The sequence below is a fragment of the Phascolarctos cinereus genome, unplaced genomic scaffold, assembly GCF_003287225.1.
Source record: "Phascolarctos cinereus isolate Bilbo 61053 unplaced genomic scaffold, phaCin_HiC Scaffold_4;HRSCAF=312, whole genome shotgun sequence".
Lineage (NCBI taxonomy): Eukaryota > Metazoa > Chordata > Mammalia > Diprotodontia > Phascolarctidae > Phascolarctos > Phascolarctos cinereus.
In genome coordinates, this window is record NW_027555847.1 from 364,768,904 (window position 1) to 364,791,761 (window position 22,858).

At 35.2% G+C, this 22,858-nt stretch overlaps 1 protein-coding gene across 2 annotated transcripts in view; it reads right to left on the minus strand.

Annotated features, from left to right (window-relative positions):
* WDR7 (WD repeat domain 7) overlaps positions 1-22,858 on the minus strand; it is a 462,409-nt gene that overhangs the window by 206,235 nt on the left and 233,316 nt on the right. For both annotated transcript variants that reach the window (XM_020994630.2, XM_020994621.2), the window contains one exon: positions 19,020-19,244. In XM_020994630.2, the coding sequence (XP_020850289.1) occupies positions 19,020-19,244 (225 nt within the window). The remainder of the gene's footprint in view (positions 1-19,019; positions 19,245-22,858) is intronic.

Genomic DNA, 22,858 nt, shown 5'->3' on the forward strand with positions numbered 1-22,858 from the left:
TGGCAGCTGAATGGAGGATGAATTGGAGTGAGAAGAGACTTGAGGCAGACACTCCAGCAGGGTACGGTACTGCAGTAATGTAGGTGCGAGGCGATAAGGGCTTGTACTATAGTGGTGCCAGGGTCAGAGGAAAGGAGGGATATTCAAGAGACATTATAAAGCTGAAATCAACAAGTATGGGGAGGGGGGTGGTTTGAGAGACACTGAGGAATCCAGGATAATTCATAGGTTGGGAGTCTGTGGGACTGTGGAGATAGTGTTGCCCTCTACAATAACAGGAAAGGTGGGAAGGGATAGGTTTTAGGGGGAAAGATAATAAGTTCTGTTTTGGATATATTCAGTTTAACATGTCTACTGATCATCCCATTTGAGATGTCTAAAAGGCAATTAGAGATACAAGATTGAAGGTCAGCAAAAAGACTAGGGCAGGATAGGTAGACTGGAGAATCATCAGCATCTTCAGTTTCCTCAGCTTTAAAATAAGACTAATAATAACACCTAACTCCCAAGGTTATTGTGAGGATCAAATGAAATAATATTTGCAAAGTGCTTAGTACAGTGCCTGGTGCATGACGATGACGGACGACGGACGACGGACGACGGACGACGGACGACAGACGACTTGGACTAGTTGATACCTTATAGCCCTAAAACCTATGATCCTATTTCAGAATTCCCAGGATAAACTTTTAAGTCCTGAAATAAACACAGAAAATCCACAGACCCTATAATATTAATCCACTATAACTGTTTTGCTAGAATTAGAATTCCTGACCAAAATACTACATTGTAGTTTGCAGTTACACTTGCCGTCTGTTGTTATTATAGAAAAGAACAGTCATTAGTCACTGTTCCACATTACTGTTGACATAAACACAGTTACCACTTCTTTGGTTTGGGGCTTACAAAACTTGTCTATATGACTTGGACCTTCTTCCAAATTTAATTTTCTGGGTAATACCTAATAACTTTGTATTTAACAAAGATATTTACACACGTTTATAAATACAGCCAAACAGGTTCACATCTATGAAATACATATGCCTATAAAACTGAAAGTTCTACATTTTGAAATGCACTAACTTTTCTCTTTTAGCTTTTAAAGTGAAAAAAAATGAATTACAGAAAATAAATACTAATGTTATCATTTAAAATATTACTAGCATATTTTTAAAATAAGAAAATAACTATAAAAACTAGCCCAGGCAATATATACACTGCAATTGTTTTTTAAATTAATTAGTATGGTTGACAGCATATGATTCTCGAGCACTAAAACACTGCTTGGACAACATGCTTTATGTTCTATATAGCCACATCACTGTAGTGTCCACATCAATATTTTAGGACTTATATTACTGTCCAGAGTGATGCAATTCCCAGAAATAGAGTGATATGATCCACCTACTGCCCAAATAAAAATTTGTAATTTTTATCATACTTTAGAATACATGCTCTAAGAGTGTTATTAAGTAATTATTCCTTAATGTATATACATTTCTGTGAAATAGGAATGAATTTTCCTAGTTGAACACAAGTTTGGAAACCAGAAATACTATGTCTCTAAGTATAACAGGGATGCTAATACTTGAAAGATGTGTGCAACTTCCTTTGAGAACAGGCCTAATCTCTTTCAGGCTTTAAGTCTGCTGCTATTTCAACAGATCAAAATCATTCAGTGAGTTTGCATCATGGTCAAAGTACCCTGCCAGATGCCAAGAGGGGGGATGATATCTTGAATTAGAATGGTAGCAATGTGAATAGAGAAAGAGATGAAGAAGAAAGACATTACAGAAGCAGAATCCATGGATAAAACAATTGATTGAGTATGAAGGGCCTGGGACAGGAAGGAGTCGAGGATGACACAGATTTCAAGTCCTAGAAGGAGGGAGGGATGGAAGGAGGAAGGGAGGGAAGGTATAAAGGAAGAAAGGGAGGAATAAGCATTTATATAGTGTCTACTACACTTTACAAATATAATCTCATTTGATCCTCACAACAACTACATGAGGTAGGTACTGTTATTATCCACATTTTACAGATGAAGAAACTGAGACAAATAGAAATTAAGTGACTTGCCCTGGGTCACATAGCTAAAGTGTCAGAGGCCAGATTTGAACTCAGGAAGATGAGTCTTCCTGACTTCAAGCCTGCACTCTATCCATTGCACCACCTAACTGTCCAGATTTGTAAGGTACTGAAGCTGGATTTGAACTCAGGCCTTCCTAACTCCTGACCCAGGGCTTTATCCACTGAGCCTCCTAGCTACATAGATACTGAATAAGAGGATGGTAGCACCATCAACAAAAATAAGGACATTGGAGATATTAGGATGAAACATGTTGAATTTGAGGTGCTGGTGGGACAACCAGGTGCATATGCACAAGGTTATAGACGAAAGACTGGAAAAAGCTATTTTTTTTCTTACTTATTAGTGTTCACCTAGATCCATTCTCTTGCTATCACAAGTTGACTCCATGGCAAAAGGTAATTCAGAAATCTCAATATCCCACACTTCCAACCAGCCAGCATAAGAAACCCTATAGAGCCATGACATAATTCAACAGAAAGATAGTTGCTTGCAACTTGCTTACAACTGGATGATTACAGAATGTGGCATTTGAGTTGCACATCAAGAATAAGGAGGAATTCAATAGAGATGAGAATCCCAAGCACAAAGAACAGCCCTATTAAAAGCTTAGAGCATTTTGGGTAAAACTAAATAATCTGTCTAAATTATAGACTACATGAAGGGAACAATGTAAAATACAGTTGAGTATATGAAATGACGTTAAATTAAAGAGGTTCTTGAATGCCAGGCTAAAGAGTTTCAACTTTATTCATTAATCAAAGGAGACTCATGGAAGTTTTTCATCAGAGCAATGACACACTAGAGGTGTGCATTAGGGAAATTAATCTGATATTATTTTACAGAGTAAACTAAATATGGATGAGCCTGGAGGCAGGTAGACCACTTAGAAGACTACTAAGATAGTCCAGACAAAACCTAACGAGAATGTAGAACAGGGAAAATAAGGGAATAAATTCAAGATAGATTTTAGAAAAATCAGTAAGACTTGGCAATGGATAAGAAAATCATCAAAGATAACCCTGAGGTTTCAAGTACAAGAAAGAAGGGAGGGGCTTTTGTGGAGATTCATTTCTGACATTTTGAGTTTGAAATATTGGTGGTATAGGTGGAAATGGTCAGCAGGCAATGGGAAATGTGGGTCATTCCTAGAGATATAAATTTGGGAGTCAGCTATATGGCAATGGAAGCTGAAGCCAGGGTAGTAAATAATTTTGCCAAGGCATAAAAAGAAGAAAAAACCGGAGGCTCAAAGACAGAGCTTAGATGAATGCCTACATTTAGGGAGATGAATGAAGGGAAAGGAGGTAAGGGAACAAGCATTAAGTGCCTACTATGAGCCAGGCACTGTGCTAAGCATTTACCAAATACCTCATTTGATCCTCATAACCACCTTAGGAGGGTGATGCTGTTATTATCCCCATTTTACAGTTAAAGAAACTGAGGCAGACAGAGGTTAAGTGATTTTCCCAGGGTCACAGAGGTAGTAAGAATCTGAAGTCAGATCTGAACTCAGGTGTTCCTGATTACAGACTATCTCCTTCCATTCATCCAACATTCTCACTTTAACTTCCTTCCATCCAATCTCTGAGGAAGAAGGATCTCTATTCCTTGCTACAATTAACCATTCTGTTTCTTTGATCCTACCACCTCAGTCTTCCACCAGGTACTTGTTCTAGCAATTATTGTTCCTTTTGTTTTAACTAAAAACAAAAACTTACAACTTCTGATAGTTTTCTTTTCAAAACATACACTTACAAGTATATCCCTCTCTCCTCTGCCAAGAGATTTGCTTATCTTTAATCTCTTCACTTTTACAAACTCCTTCCCATCTGCATATAAACATGCCTAAACATTTCTAATCCTAAAAAGAGCTTTATTTGACCCAGTAAACCCATCTAGCTACCATCTCTCTTCATTGCCCAACTCTCTTATAAAGTGTCTGTACCCAATCACTTCAGTACCTCACCACCTATACTTTCTCCATCCCCTTGCATTGTGATTTCTACCTCTATTGAAACTGATTTATCAGAGGTCTAAATTTCCATGACTTTTTATTTCAGTCATTTTCCTTGACATCTCTGTGGCATATAATTTGCTGTCTCCTCTTTCCAGATCACTTTCTTTTCCCTCAGATTTAAAAGCACCACACGCTTCTGGTTCTTCTACTTCTCTTTACTTCTTGTAGTTAACTCTCTTCTTGTCTTCTTCTAGGTACCCTGGTTCTTCAGATTCTCACTTGATCCTGTTTTCAATTATAACATCAACAAAGCTGGTTTCCTATCTCTAGAATTGACTTCTATTAGCCTCCAGATCCACATTTCTATGGGTCAGCTTCATCTTTATGTCTTATCAGCACCTCAAACACATATCCATAAATGGCCTTATTTCCCAAACCAAGTCCTCTTTCTAACTTCACTGTTTATATAAGCAGCAGCATTATTTATTCAAGTTTTCATGCTTGAAATGTTGGTACTATCTTTGACTTTTTCCTCAACTTCATATTTATTCATCATTCATGATGATTCTACTTCTGTCTCTTACCTCTCTCTTTTATTTTTGCTTTTTTTTGCTATCTCTAGCACTTACCATTGAGCTCTGCATACAGTAAGCATATAATAAATGCTTGTTGACTATGCAGGAAAGGGGGATGTGATTACCCATCTCACCACAACTGATAGAGAGAGAGAAGGCCTAGAATGTAACCACAAGGTCTTAATGAAGCAAAAGAACTTTTCAGCTCTGCTGCTCTCTCAAGTTCCTTTCCCTTTTCTTTACTTTTTTTTTATTGCCAGACTTCTAGAATGAGTTGTCAGCATTGCTGCCCTCTACTTTCTTACCACATATTCATTCCTGTCTTCTCTTCCCATTAACACACTTGTTTTCTTAAAACTTAGCAACAGCCAAATATTTTTTCAAATTGAGTATAATATTCCATCACATTCAAGTACCATAACTTGCTTCCCTAACTGATCAGTTCAGAAGTAGGAAGAAACTTCAGGCCACCGAGTCAAACTCCTTCATTTACAGATGAGTTTTTACTACTGTAAATATTTTTTTTTGTACACGGGATCTTCATTTTTAGTGTTAACCTCCTTAGTAAATTGTAATCTCTGGATCAGAGTGAGCAGACATTTAAGTAACTTTCTTAACACAATTCCAAATTGTTTTGTGGACTTGTTAAGTCAGCTCATGCTTTCACCAATACTGCATTAGTATTTCTGTCTTTCTGCAACCCCTTCAGAGTACTATTCAATAGGGAACCATTTTGAACAAATGGAAGGAAAAGGACTTAATAGATGGAGAGTGATCAAGATTTCAAGAGCATGAATGATTAATGGAGGAAATTCCTGCAGGAGACAAAAGATGATGAGAACAAGGATAGTAACAACAACAACAACAACAATAATATTTACATTGTTCTTCAAGGAATCTCATTTGAACTTCATTACAAACCTGAGGTAGGTGCTACTATCCCCATTTTATAGATTGGAAAAGTAAGGCTGAATTTAAGAGACCTATCAATAGTTACACAATCAGCAAGTGTCTAAGAACAGGATTTGAACTAGACTCTTCCTAACTCTATATCTATCTAGTACTACATCCACTATGTCAAACTGCTTCTCCAGACAAGTAGTACAAGTATAGGGGTTACACTGGATAAGAAAAAAAAAATTGGCCTTTCAAATTGATAATTTGATTTGAAGTCTTAAAAGGCTTATATAAAATGAATTCGAGTAGTTATCAAATACAAAAGGAAAGAGAAAATGATATCTCTTCTTGGTAGCACTACCAAACTTGTAGAACACCATTTTGGCATCTTAACTTAAAAATCAGAACATCTAACAGGCCTCAAGCATGCATCATCATAAAGGATCATCATAAAAAAAAAAAAAACATTCTTCCTGTGTACAACAGTGTCTAACAGTATTGGTGACCTAGAAGCCCTCACAAAGGATATTTCATTTTATAGCGTATAATTCATTCTAAGTAATTATATATAATCTCTTTTGCTTCCTTTCCAAGAATAATCTCCAATCAATGCCACACCTTTCTAAGATCACTCAACAATGCAGGTTCAAGATTTTGATGATCATTCCAAAAAGGCCCAACTTTTCCTCCCTTTATAAAATCTAAAAAAGAACACCACATCTCAGATTTTGTGAGATACTGCCAAGTGTATCCAATCCAATTTAATTTTATGTAATAATGGTCTCTGACAGAATTATGACAATTATTTACTAAAAGAGCTAGAGGAAGTAGTAATATATTATAAAAAGACCTTTTTAGTATGTGTACTAAATCAATTTAATTCAGATACTTTTTCTTTATTTATTATTAATCATTATTTCCATTCTATATGCATGGAAAAGAAGTGTTTAGGTGATAAACAGAAAATGAGTAAAAAACAGGTATTCCCAAAGAAAAACATTTACATTTTTCTGAAAGGAGTAACATTTTGAGGGTTTGTTCCTCAAACTAACCATTCATCAACATGTCAACTTTACTCTTTTAGTGGACATAAAATACCCATTTACCCTTTGAGGTTATAGGATTATCAGAAATTTTGACCACAATGAGCATTTATTTATTACACATAGGACCAATAAAATAATACCTAGTCAAAGACAGTTTCAGGTCAGTTGAATTTAGAATAAATTTATATCAATAAAGCTTTAAACAAATGCTAATAAATGAGAAATATCATGACATGATTTAAAGATGTAGGTTTACTTCAATAGGTAAAAAGGATACAGTAAATCATTTGTAGGAATACTGAGAAGACCAACAATTTGATGTATGTCACTAATGGAAGTTTTTAAATATAAAACATTAAATCAGAATGTGCCTCTTTTAACAGACTCAAAAAAATTCAGTCAAGAAAGTTGAAGGCAAAATTTTATCATTAATCCTTTTCTGTGTGATAAAGAAGAAAGGCAATTTAAAGTATATAAATCTTTATTCTGATAAACCTCACCTTTTTTTTAAGCTAATGACACGGGGTTGGGGGGGAACTATTTATCAAACTGAATTGCAGAGAAGGCATATGGTCCCATGAACACTATACAATGCTGCTTGTTTGGAAATGTGGTTTCTATTCCAAACCACATTCTAGTATTTATTCTGTTCACTAAATGACACTTACGAATCTTCTTTGTGCTTTTATTTCCCAATCTATAAATAACATCTTTACTAGACTTAACCCTATAGACAATGTAAGGCTTGCTAAGAGCACAAGAGCTATCAAATAAACACAAAGAATTGTTTATATGCAGTTTTTCTCTACTTAGGCATTTCATGATCAAAAGAGTGCAGAGATCACATTTATTGCCAAAGTGATGAAAATTACAAAAATGATAGTCAAAGAAGATATTTTAGCTGAGAGGAAGACCTCTCACAAAAAATGCAAAAAACAGGAGCACTTCAGAATAGAGCAATTAACCAATTCACTAGTATTTACATACAATAGCTGTACCGTGATTACAGTTATTATTAAAATAAGTGACAGAAAAAAGGTATCAGAAAACTCATCAGGCTTTCAGTATTTACTAAACTCTTTAGTAAAGGCATTTTTAATTATAAACAGACTTAGCAGTCACTAAAAAGTCTGGCTAAACAAGTTTAGTCACCTGCTATGGCTACTCAATGAGAATATATTTACTCATTAAAATAAAAGAGTAAAAGAAGCTTATCTGTATTATTTGCTAAAGTTTACTTAGTGAATATTATTTAAAGACATTGTAGGGGACACCTAAAACTTGATTTGGTTCAGAAAACATTTCTAACAAGTTAAGAAACACTTTCTACTACAGACTCTTTAAGAGGATCCGAGGAAATTTTACTTCCCAGTTAAAATTATTTATTGATCTTTTTTAAAAAAAATCAATTTTATTCTCGTTCCAAATTCTTCCTTTCCCATCCCTCCTTTCCTTATCCATGAAAAACAAAATCCAATATAGACATGCATAGTCATGCAAAACAAATTTTCTCATTATCCCTGTCCAGAAAAAGAAAGAGAAGAAAACAAGCTTCAATATAAACTCTGACTCCATTAGCTCTCTATCTGGTGGTGGGTTTAAATCCTTTAGAATTATGAGTTCAAATCCAGCCTCAGACACCTGACACTTACTAGCTGTATGACCCTGGGCAAGTCTTGCCAATTGCCTCACCAAAAAGCAAATAATAATAATAATAATAATAATAATAATAATAATAATAATAATAATAATAATATGATGATGATGATGATGATGATGATGATGATGATGATGATGACTGGTGAATGTTGATTAGAGTTACAAAGTCTTTCAATGTTGATTGTCTTTATAATATTGCTATTATTGTATAAATTGTTGTCTTGTTCTACTCAATTCACTTGGTACCAGTTCACAGAAGTTTCAAGGTTTTTCTGAAACCATTTCCTTCAGCATTTCTTACAGTACAATGTTATTCCATCAAATTCATAAACCATAACTTGTTTAATTATTCCTCAATTGATAGGCATTCCCTCAGCTTTCAATTCTTTGCCACTACAAAAAAAGCTACTATAAATATTTCTGTACATATGGTCCTTTCCTTGAAGTCTCTTTGGGCTATAGCCCTGGGGATCCACAATTTAAGAGATTTTGAGACATAGTTCCAAATTGCTTTCCAGAATGGTCAAACCAGTTCACAGTTCCACCAACAATGCATCAGTGTACCTGTTTTCCCACATCCCCTCCAGCATTTGTCATTTTCCTTTTTTGTCATCTTAGCCAATTTGAGGAGTGTAAGGTGGTACCTCAGATTTGTTTTAATCTGCATTTCTCCAATAATTAGTGATTTAGAACATTTTTTCATATGGCTATTGAGAGCCTGGATTTCTACCTCTGAAAACTATTTGTTTTCTTTGATTGGAGAATGGCTTTTATTTTTATAAAATTTAACTTGGGTTGTTCTATATCTTCAAGGGTGGGGAACCTGTGGCTTTGATGCCACATGAGGCCCTGTAGGTCCTCAAGTACAGTTCTCTGTCTCAATCCAAACTACACTGAACAAATCCCTAAAAGGATCTGTTTTGTAAAACTTGGACTCAGTCAAAAGGCCGCACCCAAGGATCTAGAAGGCCACATGTGGCCTTAAGGCCATAGGTTCCCCACCCCTGTGACTTAGACCTTTATCAGAGAAACCTGATGGAAAGGTTTCCTTCTTGCCTCCATCCCCCATTTTCCTGATTTTCCTTCTAATTTTAGCTGCACTGATTTTGTTTGTACAAGAACTTTATTAAAATTGTCCATTTTACCTTCTATGAACCTCTCTGTCTCTTATTCATTATAAACTCTCCCCTTGTCCTTAGATCTGACAGGTAACTTCTATACTCCACTAATTTGTTTATGATGTCTTAATTTATGACTAAATCATACACCCATTTTGAGCTTATCTTGGCATAAAATGTGAGTGTGTTGGTCTATATCTAGTTTTTGCTGGACTACTTTCCAGTTTTACCAATAGTTTTTGTTGAATAATGAGTTCTTACCCCCAAAGGTGAGATCTTTGACTCTATCAAACACTAGGTTTCTATGCTCATTTGCTTCTGTATAATGTAGATACAATCTGTTTCTCTGATAAACCTCTCTAAATCTTACCCAGTACTCAACTGTTTTAAAGATTAAGCTTTGTACTATGGTTTGAGATCTGGTACTGGTAGGCCTTCTTTCTTCAATTTTTTTTTGATTGATTCCCTTGAAAGTCTTGACTTTTTGTTTCACCAGATAAATTTTATTATTTTTTTTCTAGCTTTCTAAAGTAATACTTTGATAATTTGGTATGGCATTGAATAAGTAAATTAATTTAGGTTTTCTGATACAAATTCTCATTTGTATGCTATTGGCGTGGTCTACCCATGCACAAATAATATTTCTCCAAATGTTTAGATTTACCCTCATATGTTTAAATAATGTTTAGTAACTGTGTTCAGATAATTGCTCCATATTTCTTGGCAGGTAGACTCTCAAGTATTTTATACTGTCCAAAGTTATTTTAAATGGAATTTATTTTTCTATCTCTTCCAGTTGGGTTTGGTTAGCATTATATAGAAATGTTGATGATTTTTATGGCTTTCACATCCTGCAACTTTGCTAAAGGTGTTGTTTCAATTAGTTTTTTAATTGACTCTCTAGGGATCTCTATGTACTCCATCATATCACTTGCAAAAAATGATAGTTTTATTTCCTCTTTGCCCATGCTTATTCCTTTAATTTGTTTTGTCTTACTGCATCAGCCAGCATTTCTAATAAAATACTGAACAGTAATAGTCATAACAGCATCCTTGTTTCATGACTGATCTTACTGGAAAGGTTTTTAGCTTAACCCCATTACAGAAACCATTTGCTCTTGGTCTTAAAGAGGCACTAATTATAATTTTAAGGAAAGCTCTGCTCATTCCTAAATTTTCTAGTGTTTAGGTTTTTTTTTCCCTTAACAAGAATATGTATTGTATTTTGTCAAAACCTTTTTCTACATTTATTAAAATAATCATATTTAAAACCTAGAAATAATGATAAAAGTTCTCCTAAACTCTTCTGAAGTGCACAGGTGCATAGATATACACGAATATATGTAAATGAGGAAGAGTTATTGTTTAGCTGACAGAATCCTATGGATGATCACCTCAAAGATGACAGAGATCATTCACTAACCTATACCAGGAAAGCCCTGTAAAATGAAGATTTTTATTGGCAATGCAAAACTAAAAGCTATCTCATCATTCTGCTAGGCAGCAGTGTCAAGGATAACAGGAACAATGAAAACTGAATAAAACACCTAAGACAATCTTTGGAAAGCTGGCATAGAGCCTGCCACCAAAAATAACAACAATTTCTAGACAAAAAAAAAATTCTATAAAGCCCTGGTATCATTTAAGCTGTTGTATGTCTTGGAGGTCTAAAGCTACCATGGCTTTTACCAAGAGTAAGGTTTTTAAAAGCCATTTTAATAATTTCATATAAATGGTCTACAATAAATAAAAATAGCAGAACACTAACAGGTTTCTGAAATATAATAGGTGTACAATGAAAAAATATTCAGCATGATACAAGTCCATTGAATTGTACATGTACAGAGAATGAATAATAACAGTATGCAGAAACAGCTGTTCTATGACAAGCTTATGAGGGGGAAACACAAGGGGAGCAGAATACATGCTTTAAAGATGCACTGAAGCACGGTATGAAACATATGGCATAGCTGCAGACTGCTGGGAATGAGAGAAGTAGAATAACCAGACTGGCAAACATCAATGAAGGTATGGAGTAGGCAACTTTAAAAAGCCAAAATGTTTTTATAAAAAACCAAACCAAACAAAAAAACAAAACCCCAACTTTGCAAAGCAAAGAATAATCAATATTCCACATTGAAATTAACAATGATAATTACACTAAAACTTGGGGACAGAGCTGTCTCTGTGCCTGAATTTAAACTGAAAAGGCTGTTAGGCAGTTTTACCTTTCATGTAGGTAGTTTAGAAGTGAGGGGCCCATAATTTATCTCTAAAGAAGGAGACTCTAGAAACTGTACTCTATTAATATATAACTACACAGTATAAAACTGGAAGCAAAGCAAATGCTATCAATTAGAGGATGTGTCAAAAACAGTGGTTTTGCAAATGAAAATTTTTTTTTGTTAGAAGAAACGACAAATATGAGGAATTCAGAAAATGAGGGGATGATTTGTATGAACTGATACAGAATGAAGTAAACAGAACCAGTAGAATAATTTACAAAATGGCTACAATAAATTAAATGAAAACAAGACTAAAAGTAACTGAAGTTTACAAAAGGGTAACTGACTTTAACAAATTAATTAATGATCAATTTTGGTGTTGAAAACTAATGATGAAGCACATCTCCCTTCTCTCAATGGAGAGGTGAGGGATCAGGGATGTGGAACACGCATGCTGTAAAACAAACTACTGGTTTCATTTAAATTTGCTTAAAGTTTTGCTTTCAATGTTTTTTCTTTATTATAAAAGAAGACTGGAAAATAAGAATGACCATGGTTTAAAACAAAATGTAACAATAAAACTTTAAAAAATAATAAAACAACAGGATTCCACAGTTTCCTTCATTCCCCTTTTCTAATATTTTATAAATCCCATTGTCAGAAAGTGCATTCATAGCCAACTTAAATCTCTCAATCCGCAGATTAAGCCTATGTCATCCTAGTCTATCTTCTGTGGAATTAGAGAATAGGTATTTGCCAAAATTTTTATAATAACCCTTCAGATATTTGAATGCAGTTATTAATATTTTATCTTCAACACAAATATAATATAATGTAACTCATTTAGATTTACTATGTCAGATGCTGAAGGAGATATAAATTTTACAAAGGAGAGAATCCCTGCTTTCAAGTAGCTTAAAATAGTGGGATGCGACAAGAACATAGATAGTTACAATATTCAATATGACATGCATAAGAGAGTTAGGAAACAAAATGCTATATGGAGTTTGGAGAAGAAATCCTTTCTTAGAAACTAAAAGAATATAGAAAGTCTTCTTTGAGGGGGGTTTAAAGAACAGGCATTCATTAGGCAAAGAGAAGAATGGAGGGCATTGCAAAAATAAGACATATGCTGGGGAAAGATGCAGAAATATAAGAAAATACCATGTGTTTAAGAGAGAGAAATTGTTCATTCCTCTGGAACATAGAGTATATGTAGGGGAATAACACAAGGTAAGACTGAAAAGAGAAAGTGGCATTTGTAAGGCTCTGAATGCCAGAGAAGAGAGCCTGTACCTAACTTGGTATAACAACAGGGAGTCACCAAATATTATATCAGATTTCATCATTTGCATGACATTAACCATTTCATAATTTTAAAATCATTTAATTAATGCATGGCAGGCAAGTTGACACCAAAGAAGACATACAGAACAAAATCACATGATCACAAAACACAAATGCAACAGAAATACAGGTTTCTTAGAAAATGACTGTAGAAATGCAATTGTGAAGGAGACTGCTGCACCAGTAATGGTAACTACCTTTGTGACTGCAGGCAAGTCATTTATTCATCCTGGATCTCAGTTTCCTCACATGTAAAATGAAAATGTTGGACTAGATGGCCTATGAACTATCTTCTAGCTCCAAATTTATGATGCTATGAACTAATCAGAGCTTAGTTCACTTTCCCAGCATCTAAAAATATAACTAGTTTAATGTAAGTTTAATAATTTCAACTGTTTAATATGTATTTTCCACCTTCTCCTTCATGTGACAGATGGATTAGAAATTACTTTTATCATGATCTCTCTCATGACTGTTTTCTCTTCCTCTATCTGGTAATATGTATTTTGTTCAGGAGAGAGAAGGGATGTCCAGACTGTTTTTCCCCTGATGTCAAAACCACAGAGCTGGCAAGCATCAGTAGCAGGAGTTGAACTCTAACCCTAAGTCCAATGCTCTTTACACTATTAACATACTGTCTTATAACAAATTTATCTGCCGAATCAGGCAAATTCTATGCCACTAGATTTTCCATGTTTATAGATGATAAACTACTAAGTCATGAACTCCTACTGATATTATTTGTTGATTTTTTCACCTTTGCTGCTCACCATCTCTTTTCACTATTACTACTGAGTCTAACTCTACACAATGTTTTCAGCCCAGCAAAAACCATCAGGGAAGATTTGAGGGGTTGGCAAGGTACAATGGAAAGACCACTGGATTTGGAATCTGATGCCCTAAGTACCATTTTTGCTCCAACTAGCAAATTACTTATATGGTCTTGGCAAAGTTATTCAACCTCTGTGGGCCTCAGTTTTCTCATCTGGAATGTAAAGGGTGCGAACTAGATGATCTCTAAGGTCACTTCTAGTTCTAAATCTCATGATACTGGGGCTGTAACCCCACTTTATAAAATAGCAAAGTGAATGTTTCCACATCTGCATGCTGAAGCTGTATGTGAAGATCCTTTCTAGACCTGAAAGTTCTAACTGCCTTGTCTGACCTCCCCAGACAAAAAGAAAACATGCATTCATTGCTCTAGAAGGCAGAAGTATTCTGAGGTTCCATGGATTTCAAACACAGGAAAGAATCACTGAACAAAGAAGAGACAGATTTCTTGCTGGTTTCTCACTGCATTTTGAATTGTGCCAATTATGCCAATTGTTCTAATCATTTTAATTCAAGAGTGGCATTTTGCATGTCAAGACTATATTCAAATATAAATATGAAACTTTACCATATACCCAGTTATGAATAAGTATTTAATTATGCATAGATGTCAGTGCTCCTCTCCATTGTTGGGGATAAATGAATTGACTCTATTACTAGATTTCTGAGAACAGCTAAACCCCATTTATACCTCTAACTATATTAATAGCTAAAGTCTATCAAATCTTGTATCATTATTACGATAATACTTATCCTACTCATAATGGTGTTGTAAAGATTAAATACTTAATATACTAAGTTATTGTGAAAATAAAAAATAAGAACACTACCATTTCAAACTTGTAAAATTTCTATTCCACTGAGAATGCTGGGAAAATGTTATTAAGCTAGGTAAACATATCAAGACTTATGCTAAGTGGGGACAAGAAGAAAGATAAAAAAATCAGTTCCTACTCTGGAGGTGCTCTCATTCTAACGAGAGAGACAACATGGAAACAACTACGTTCATTCAAGATATATACACACACTGTAAATGGAAAGTAATCCTATTGTACTATAAGAAATGAGAGAAAAGATGGCTTCAGAAAAACCTGGGAAGACTTGTATGAACTGATGCAAAGTGAAGTGAGAACCAGGAGAACAATTTGTACAGTAAATAACAGCAATATTGTAAGGATAATAAATTTTGAAAGACTGAGTAACTCTGATCAACACAATGATCAACCACAATTCTAAAGGATTCATGATGAAACATTCCAAAGAAAGAACTAATGGACTCAGAATCGCAGATTGAACCAATTTTCTCTCTCTTTTTTTACTTTTTAAAAGAATTTTGAACATGTTTAATTAATGTGGAAACTTGTTTTGAATCTGCAATGGGTTTTGTTTTTCTTGCCTTCTCAATGGCTGGGTAAGTGGAAGGAATTGAAAATAACACTGAAATAATAAAAATAATAATAATCTCAGAGGGAAGCCATTACAAGCAGGCAAGTGGTTGTAAGAAGACAGGTGGCTCAGAAAAGGTCTCTTGAAAAAGTTGGGATTTGAGCTGACTTTTAGAGGAAGCCAGGGAAACTAACACGAATATGTGAGGATGTAGAACATTCAAAGTATGGAGGACAGAAAAAAAGGCATGGAGGAGGGAAATGTCTCAGATGAGGTGCAGTGTTACTGAATCAAAGAATGTGTGGAAAGGATTAAAGTTGAAGAAGCAGTCAGGGGAGAAACTAGAGACAAGGAGACTAACCAGGCATGAGGCGAAGAGATAATGAATTCAGTTTGAGACATACTAAGTTTGAGATGGCTATGAGAAATCTATAGTTTGAGATGTCCAAAAGGCAGGTGGTGATGCAAGAATAGATACAGATCAGGAAAAAGCTTAGGGCTGGATGAGAAGATATTGCAATCACCTTCATATTGATGAAAATTAAACCAATCAGAGCTAATGAGGGAGAACAGAACACAGCTCAGAGAAGAGTCTAGTGAAATCCCTCATCCATGCTTAGGATATAGGAACCATGTTGAAGCTTAAATGTTTCATAGCAATATAGTACTAATCATGATTAAACTATAATTGGCAATACTGGAAGGGGATTTCATTGGCCATATATCTCACTGAAGAGGCCCAACAGTATCCTGGGATTTTATCTCTCTCACACATCCTTTTCTCTCTATTCATGTAGCCTGGGTTAGCTGGTGTCTCTGCCATCTAGTTGCTGTTCCCCTCTCCAATCTGACAGATTAATACTCCTAAAGATAGATCCAATTGTCACTCCTTGACTCAAAAATCTTCAGCAGTTCCCTACTGCCTTGAGAATATAACACAAAATCCACAGCCAGATATTTAGGGTCCTCAACATTGTGGTTTTCATTTACTTTGACAGTTATATTTTACATTATTTTCCTTCTAGTCATAATGGCTGGCCAGCTGTTCCCCATACATAATATTCCAAAAGGTCCCATCTCTGTGTCTTTGAAGAGGCAGTCCTCTACATCTAGGGTAAACTCTTTTCATAATTCCACCTTGAAGAATTCTTCCTTCAAAATATAGCTCATGTTCCACCCTGATAGGGCCTTTCTTGCTTCTTTTCCTTTGTAACATTTTTCTCTCTTGAAATTACTAAATATCTACTGAAAAAAGGCCATGGTCTCCCTTTGCATCTGAGGCCATCGCCAGTCATCCTGACCTATGTCTTGCCACTGGACTCAATGACTCTTGAGGAGAGAGTGAGACTGGTGACTTTGCACAGCTCTGCCTCACTTAAATCCAATTCACTTGCATGTCAAGACATCACCCTCCTGATGTCCTCAATCCTCTTTGAGAATGGAGGACAAACAACAAAAACAACAAATATCCACTGATGTGTGTGTGTATATGTTGTATTCTTCCAATAGAATATAAGTTCCAGGAGAGTAGGGGCCATTTTTATTTTGGTCTTTGTATCCACAAGGTCTAGCATATAGCCAGTGCTTAATAACTGTTTATTGAATTACTGAATTGATATAGTCAGCACAATGCCATCCATGATTAGAAGTATTCTGGGCAGTGGCAGACCAGGATCATAGGAAATCACTTTTTCCTTTGTATACAAAGGGGAACACCTTTGGTGAGTATGTCTTCACATTTCATGTTTCAACTGATGCTGAGCATGAGCAATAATTTCAGCTTTTTCCCCAATAAAATCTACCTTTACAACAGTGATGCTATGAGGCTATGAATCACAGCATGGTGAGTATGATTGGCCGTTGCATATACCCAATTAGGATTTGCATATCAAAGGTTGGTCAAGTGATGTCATTTAGTAAGAATCACTACAAAAAAGGAAATGAACATACAGTGAGAATGAGCGATATAAAATGGCAGGTACCCACATATTTGCTATTTATTACCAATAGAATGTCAAAAGATCTAGAAAGACTTGAAATGCACTGGGTAGATTCTCTAAGAAGGATTTATGGGAGAAAGGTAATCAAGAATTACATGACATGAAAAGCTGTGTCAGCCCTGTTAGAGGGAGAACCCATACTGTTAAAAGCACAAATTCACTGAAATATCAATTCAATAAACAATTTTTAGTGCCTACTATGTGCCAGGTACTGTGTGAAATGCTGGGGATGCAAAAGAGGCAAAAAACAGTCCCTGCTCTCAAAGAGCTCACAATCTAAAGTCTACTACTATAAGAAGAATCCAAGAAGAGGGTATATTTAATTTTTCCTTATAAAACTCTTCTTAGAAGAGTTTATTCTTTAACAAGGGAGACTGAACAAACCCATATCTACACCCATCAACACCTTCTTTCCATCCCACCCTGACCCAAGAAACCAACACATTTAAGCAATTCTGCAGAGGGGAACAGAATGGAACAATCTCAAAAGTCCCTTCCTTGTCTAAAATTCTTTTACCATTGTTAAGGTATAAATTAACATACAAGATCAAAGACTATATCTAAAAGGTATTGACTGGCATGGCTTGAAGGAGTACAGTAGCTGAAGATGGGGTGGAATTAATCATACAAAAATTTGTGAAGGTAAGTTTTGAGTAAGGCTTTGATGAGTAAAAGGCACAGACTTTGGAAAGGATGGAAAAAAAACATCCCAGGATAGTGAGACTGGCAACAGAATAAATGAATTTTAAAAGCATCTATTAAACACTAGCTATGTGTCTGGTACTAAGTGCTGAGGATATGAATACAAAAGAAAGATAATCTCAAGGAGTTTATATTTTAATAGAAAATATATATACTATACTGGAGGCCAGAGAGGAGTGTTTTTGTCTAGGCAGTAAAAGAAATGGTGAGTATAGCCATGAAACATATGACATATCTTTTCCAAGAATGATTGTATGATTTAATTTGGTTACTCTTCCCAGAGCAAGAGATGGAAAGTTCATTGGATTTGGAGAAATGAAGCAAATATAAACATAACACTAGTTGCAAATCAGAATTCAGTACAAGATGGCTCCATTATGGGCCTTACATTAAAATGTTAAGTGTGGCTAAAAGTAAATACCTTGTTTATTTACAATGTGGTCTTAATTATATAGCTGACTCCCAGAGTGAACCTCAAGGACAATTTTTTGGGAACTCTTCCAAGCACTTTGACTATACAGCATAGATTAGATAAATTCAAATTTGTTGGAATCCTTTTTCAAAAATTATTTTAGCCAAAAAGTTGTGGAGTACAAAGTAGACTAGGCTTTGATGAAATCACAGTCTGATAATGTAGACTAGGAATGTGAACAAACAAAGTTCAGAATCCAGAGCTGCTATAAGAGAATCTTTCTTCTCATAGGATCACAGACGCAGAGAAGAAGAGACCGAAGAGGCTATCGGGCAGAATCCCTACATTTTGCAAATGAGGAACCGGAGGTTCAGTGAGGTAAAGTGTCTGATGAATGGTCACACAGCTAATGAGTGTCAGAGCCGATATTTGAACCTGAGATTTTTTGACTCCAGGTCCTAAAACTTGATCCACTACAACATAATAATATAATGCCCAAGAATTATAAATGACTTTCTATTGAACTGACACTTAAATTTAGAATATAGGATTTTTCTTTAAAACAAAAACTCAGGTGATTTAACCACTCCAATTTCCAAATATGACATATAATGCACTGGATATTTTTTGCTCTAATGCAAATATAGTAGACAAAAAGCATATGCTTATTTTTTGTTTTGTTTTGGGAAGAGTAAGAAAATATGGTTTTATTGCCAAATGATATGCACTGAAAAACAATGACTATATTTAGGAAAGAAAAAAAAATACTCACAAGTATGTCTGGCTAATGAATAGTTGGATCCACCACTGGTCAAACCAAACCCTTCAGGAATTTGGCTGGAACTTCGAGGTCTTGTCAACAATTTTGGAGGCTCAATTTCTGCACCAAATTCAGCTCCTATCACTCCTAATAAAACAATAGCTGTAGCCTGTTTACGTCTTTCTTCATATGATGTAGATATTTTTTTCATTTGTGGGAGACCTGATGATAGGCAACCTGAAATCAGAAAGACACAGATGAGCACACATCAAAATGAGCACACATCAAAATGAGCACACATCAAAATACATACACATAAACACAGAGCAAAATCCAAAGATTGCTACAACCCAAAACATTAAAAATAATTAATTTTATTTGAAACTTTTAATTTGTATTTTCATAATTAGTTTCTCAAAAGTTTGACATATGATATATTCACACATGTTTTTATTTGTGTATATGAGTCTGGCTTAGAGAAAAGGCACTAACCAGGCTATACAAAATGTTCCAAAAGTCTTAGGGCACCAAAATTTCTGGTAAACTCTGTATAACAGAATATGAATTTTTGAACAAAAAGATTATCAACTCTGGTCACTTCATTTTACTGATGAAGAAGCTGAAGATTAGAAAAATGTTATGTGAGTAGAGAAAAGGCCCAGAGAAATGTTATATCAGTCTATTTCAGGGAGATTTTTTTTTTAGTGGGTTGGACTTGATGGCTGCTGAGGTGATGAGCCCAGAGGTTGGGAAAGGGACAGTACTGCCTGGCTTCAAAGCCAGTACCGTCTCCATGCCCACTGACCATAACAAATACAATGATGGAAAGAGACATCTTGTAAATATGCAGGGTTAATGTATGTAAAATAATATTAATTAGGGAGATGTGATAATGTAAGGAAATTAAGGAATAAGAGAGAAGAATCATGGTAGAAAACATTTCTATGTAGGTGAATGAAGGCAGAAACTGAAGTGATACTGTAATTGGTGTGTATGTAACGGAGACTATCAGCCAAATCTAATGGCCTGGTTTTGACTGCATGCCTTTGACACTTTAGATCATACTCTTCTCCTTGATATTCTCTTCTCTAGGTTTTCATGACACCATTCTTCCCTGGTTCTCCTCCTACCTATCAGACTCCTTCCTTATCTCCCTTGCTGGATCTTCATACACATCACATCTACCTCTTTTCTTCTCTCTATATACTATTTCACCTGGTGAACTCAGCAGGTCCCATGGATTCAACTATTATCTCTATAGAGATGATTCTCTGATCATATTAATTATAAACGAGTGACTGAGAAGAATGGTGGTAGGGGGAAAAGATAATGAGTTCTGTTTCAGATATGCTAGGTTTGACATGCCAATGGGATATGAAAATCAGTGAAGATTTTGATAAATTCAAGAGAGATGATAAGCTGGACATATATAGATTTGAGAGTCATCTGTATTAAAGATCACAAATCCAAAGCTGAAAAGACATCAGAGGTCACATAATACAAACTTTTCATTTTACAGATGAGGTATCTGAGGCCCAGGGGGATTAAATGATAGCAGAAGATCAGGCAAGTAGTGTCAAAGAAGGAGATCTGAACCCAGAATCTTGGACTCTAGTCCAACTTCTCTTTTCATAATGTGTCACATATTTTCTTACAGAGATGATATCTGAACCACGGCAGCTAATGAGATCACTACAATAGAGAATGAAGTAAGAGAAGGGAGTCAAAAACAGAGCCTTTTGGATATATGCACATACACACAGAGGGTAAAACACAGATGATAATCTTGCAAAAAATACCGAGGACTGGTTAGGAAGTTAGAAAGAAAATCTAGAGAGCAATGTGACAAAAATTTAAAGAGAAGAGAGTACTGAGGAGATGAGGTGGTGTGTAGTGCCAGATACTGAAGAGAGGTCAAGAAAGATAAGGACTTTCAAAAGACCTTCAGATTTAACAATGCAGAGGTCAACATTTGCCATAGTAAAAGCAGTTTCAGTTGATCCTCGGGGACTGGAACCACATTGTAAGAGGCTGAGAAGTGAGAAAGCAGAGGCAATGAGTGCAGTTTTGGGTGTGAATATGATATAGGAAGTAGCTTAAGGGAGTTGTATAAGGAAATGATTAAGAAGAAAAGATGAACAATAAAAGCATCTATTAAACATCTCTAATGTGCCAGTCACTAATACAGGGGATATGCTAGGGATACAAATACAAAAATGAGACAGTCCCTGTGGGCAGTGCACTGTCATATCCTTTCCAGAGCAAGAAGTGGAAAAGCGGGGGTGGGGAATACAGCAGCAAGACATCCTGGGAGGATGGATGTAAAGCATGATCCTGGTCTGACTGGATATACTACATTAGATGAAGCTTTTTTTTGGGGGGGTCCCTTTGGGAAGGGGAGTTCCTAGAACTGAATATCACTGATATGGGAATACCACAAGGAATACCTCCTACTACTGTAGTTTGGCCACTCTCCTATAACATGGTTTGAAAGAGTTACCTAGCACACAAAGAGGTTGTGTCTTGTCCATGTCACAAAGCAAACATAAGTTAGAACTAATTATTGAATTGAGATTTTCCTTTCTCCAAAGCTGGTCCTCCATCCCAAGGCCATGCTGATTCCTTAAAACACAAGTGACAATCTGAACCTTATGCTCATGAAAATAACTTTAAGAGGGTAGTCATTATCATACTCATTGACAAAGATTGTCTGACAAGAGTACCTGATGTCAGAGTGCCGCTTTTGATCAAAACCTAGTATTCGCTAACTTGGCTGATTTGCTTAATCAACTAAACAAATCTAAATTCCAGTGGAAAGAGCAGATGTCTATCTTGTATGACCTGAACTTAGAATCAGATCTCTTGGTTCTATTTCACATCTTAGATTCAGTGAGGATAATGAATTCAAAAGCCACAATGAAAGGAAAGAAATAAAAGAGAGAAGCCTGCTTTAGATCTTTATGACTGGAAGAAGAGAAAAGGAAATAAGTTGTTCTGTGCTGTAGAAAACTAGGTGGTCAACAATAAACTCTGGCAATTTTTTTTACTTAGTTCTATGACATTTGTTGTGCATTTTTAATGATTTTTAAAAAAAGTTTTAATGTTAATTTCAAAAGGTTTCATGTGATAAATTCGAAAAAAAAAAGATACGAAATTCTATCAGCTTTGGTTATTATTAACTCCACCACAGCACATGCAGAGAAGAAAGGCAGAATGATTTCTAAGGGAATAAATTTGCTTTGAAAAATTATTCAAATTCCTTCAGGAAATATTTTAAACACATGTTAAAAACTTTAAAGCTTATATTTATACACATCATAATGATAAGCAGGCTATTTTGCTTATGTGCTAAATATTTTATCAGTGCTACAGTCCTAAAATATTTTACCAATTTGTAAATTCTAAAATCAAGAAAAACATTATTATATTAAATATAATTTCTGATTAAATGCCAAAAGGAAAATGCTTGAAACAAGCTCTTAAAATTACATTACAAAATAACATTTGCTGATAGTGTAACATGTATGTTACTTTTATCAAAGAATTTTCTATTTTTTTTTGTAATTACTAAAAAGAAAACACTACTGAAAAAAAGTATTAGCAGGTGTGTATGGGAAGGCATTCACATCTATACATATATATTCTCAATCCATACAGTACTATCTATGGTAGTTGTGATGGTCATATGGCAAGTAAAGAAGAAAAAAAACTAAAAGCTTAACCATGCTAAGAAAAAAAAATCAATAATCACTGCCTCCCAAAGAAGAAGGATGAAAATGGACCTTAACATCAGACGAAGTGATATTTACCAGTTTGATCATCTATATCCCAGTGCATACACTTAATAATAG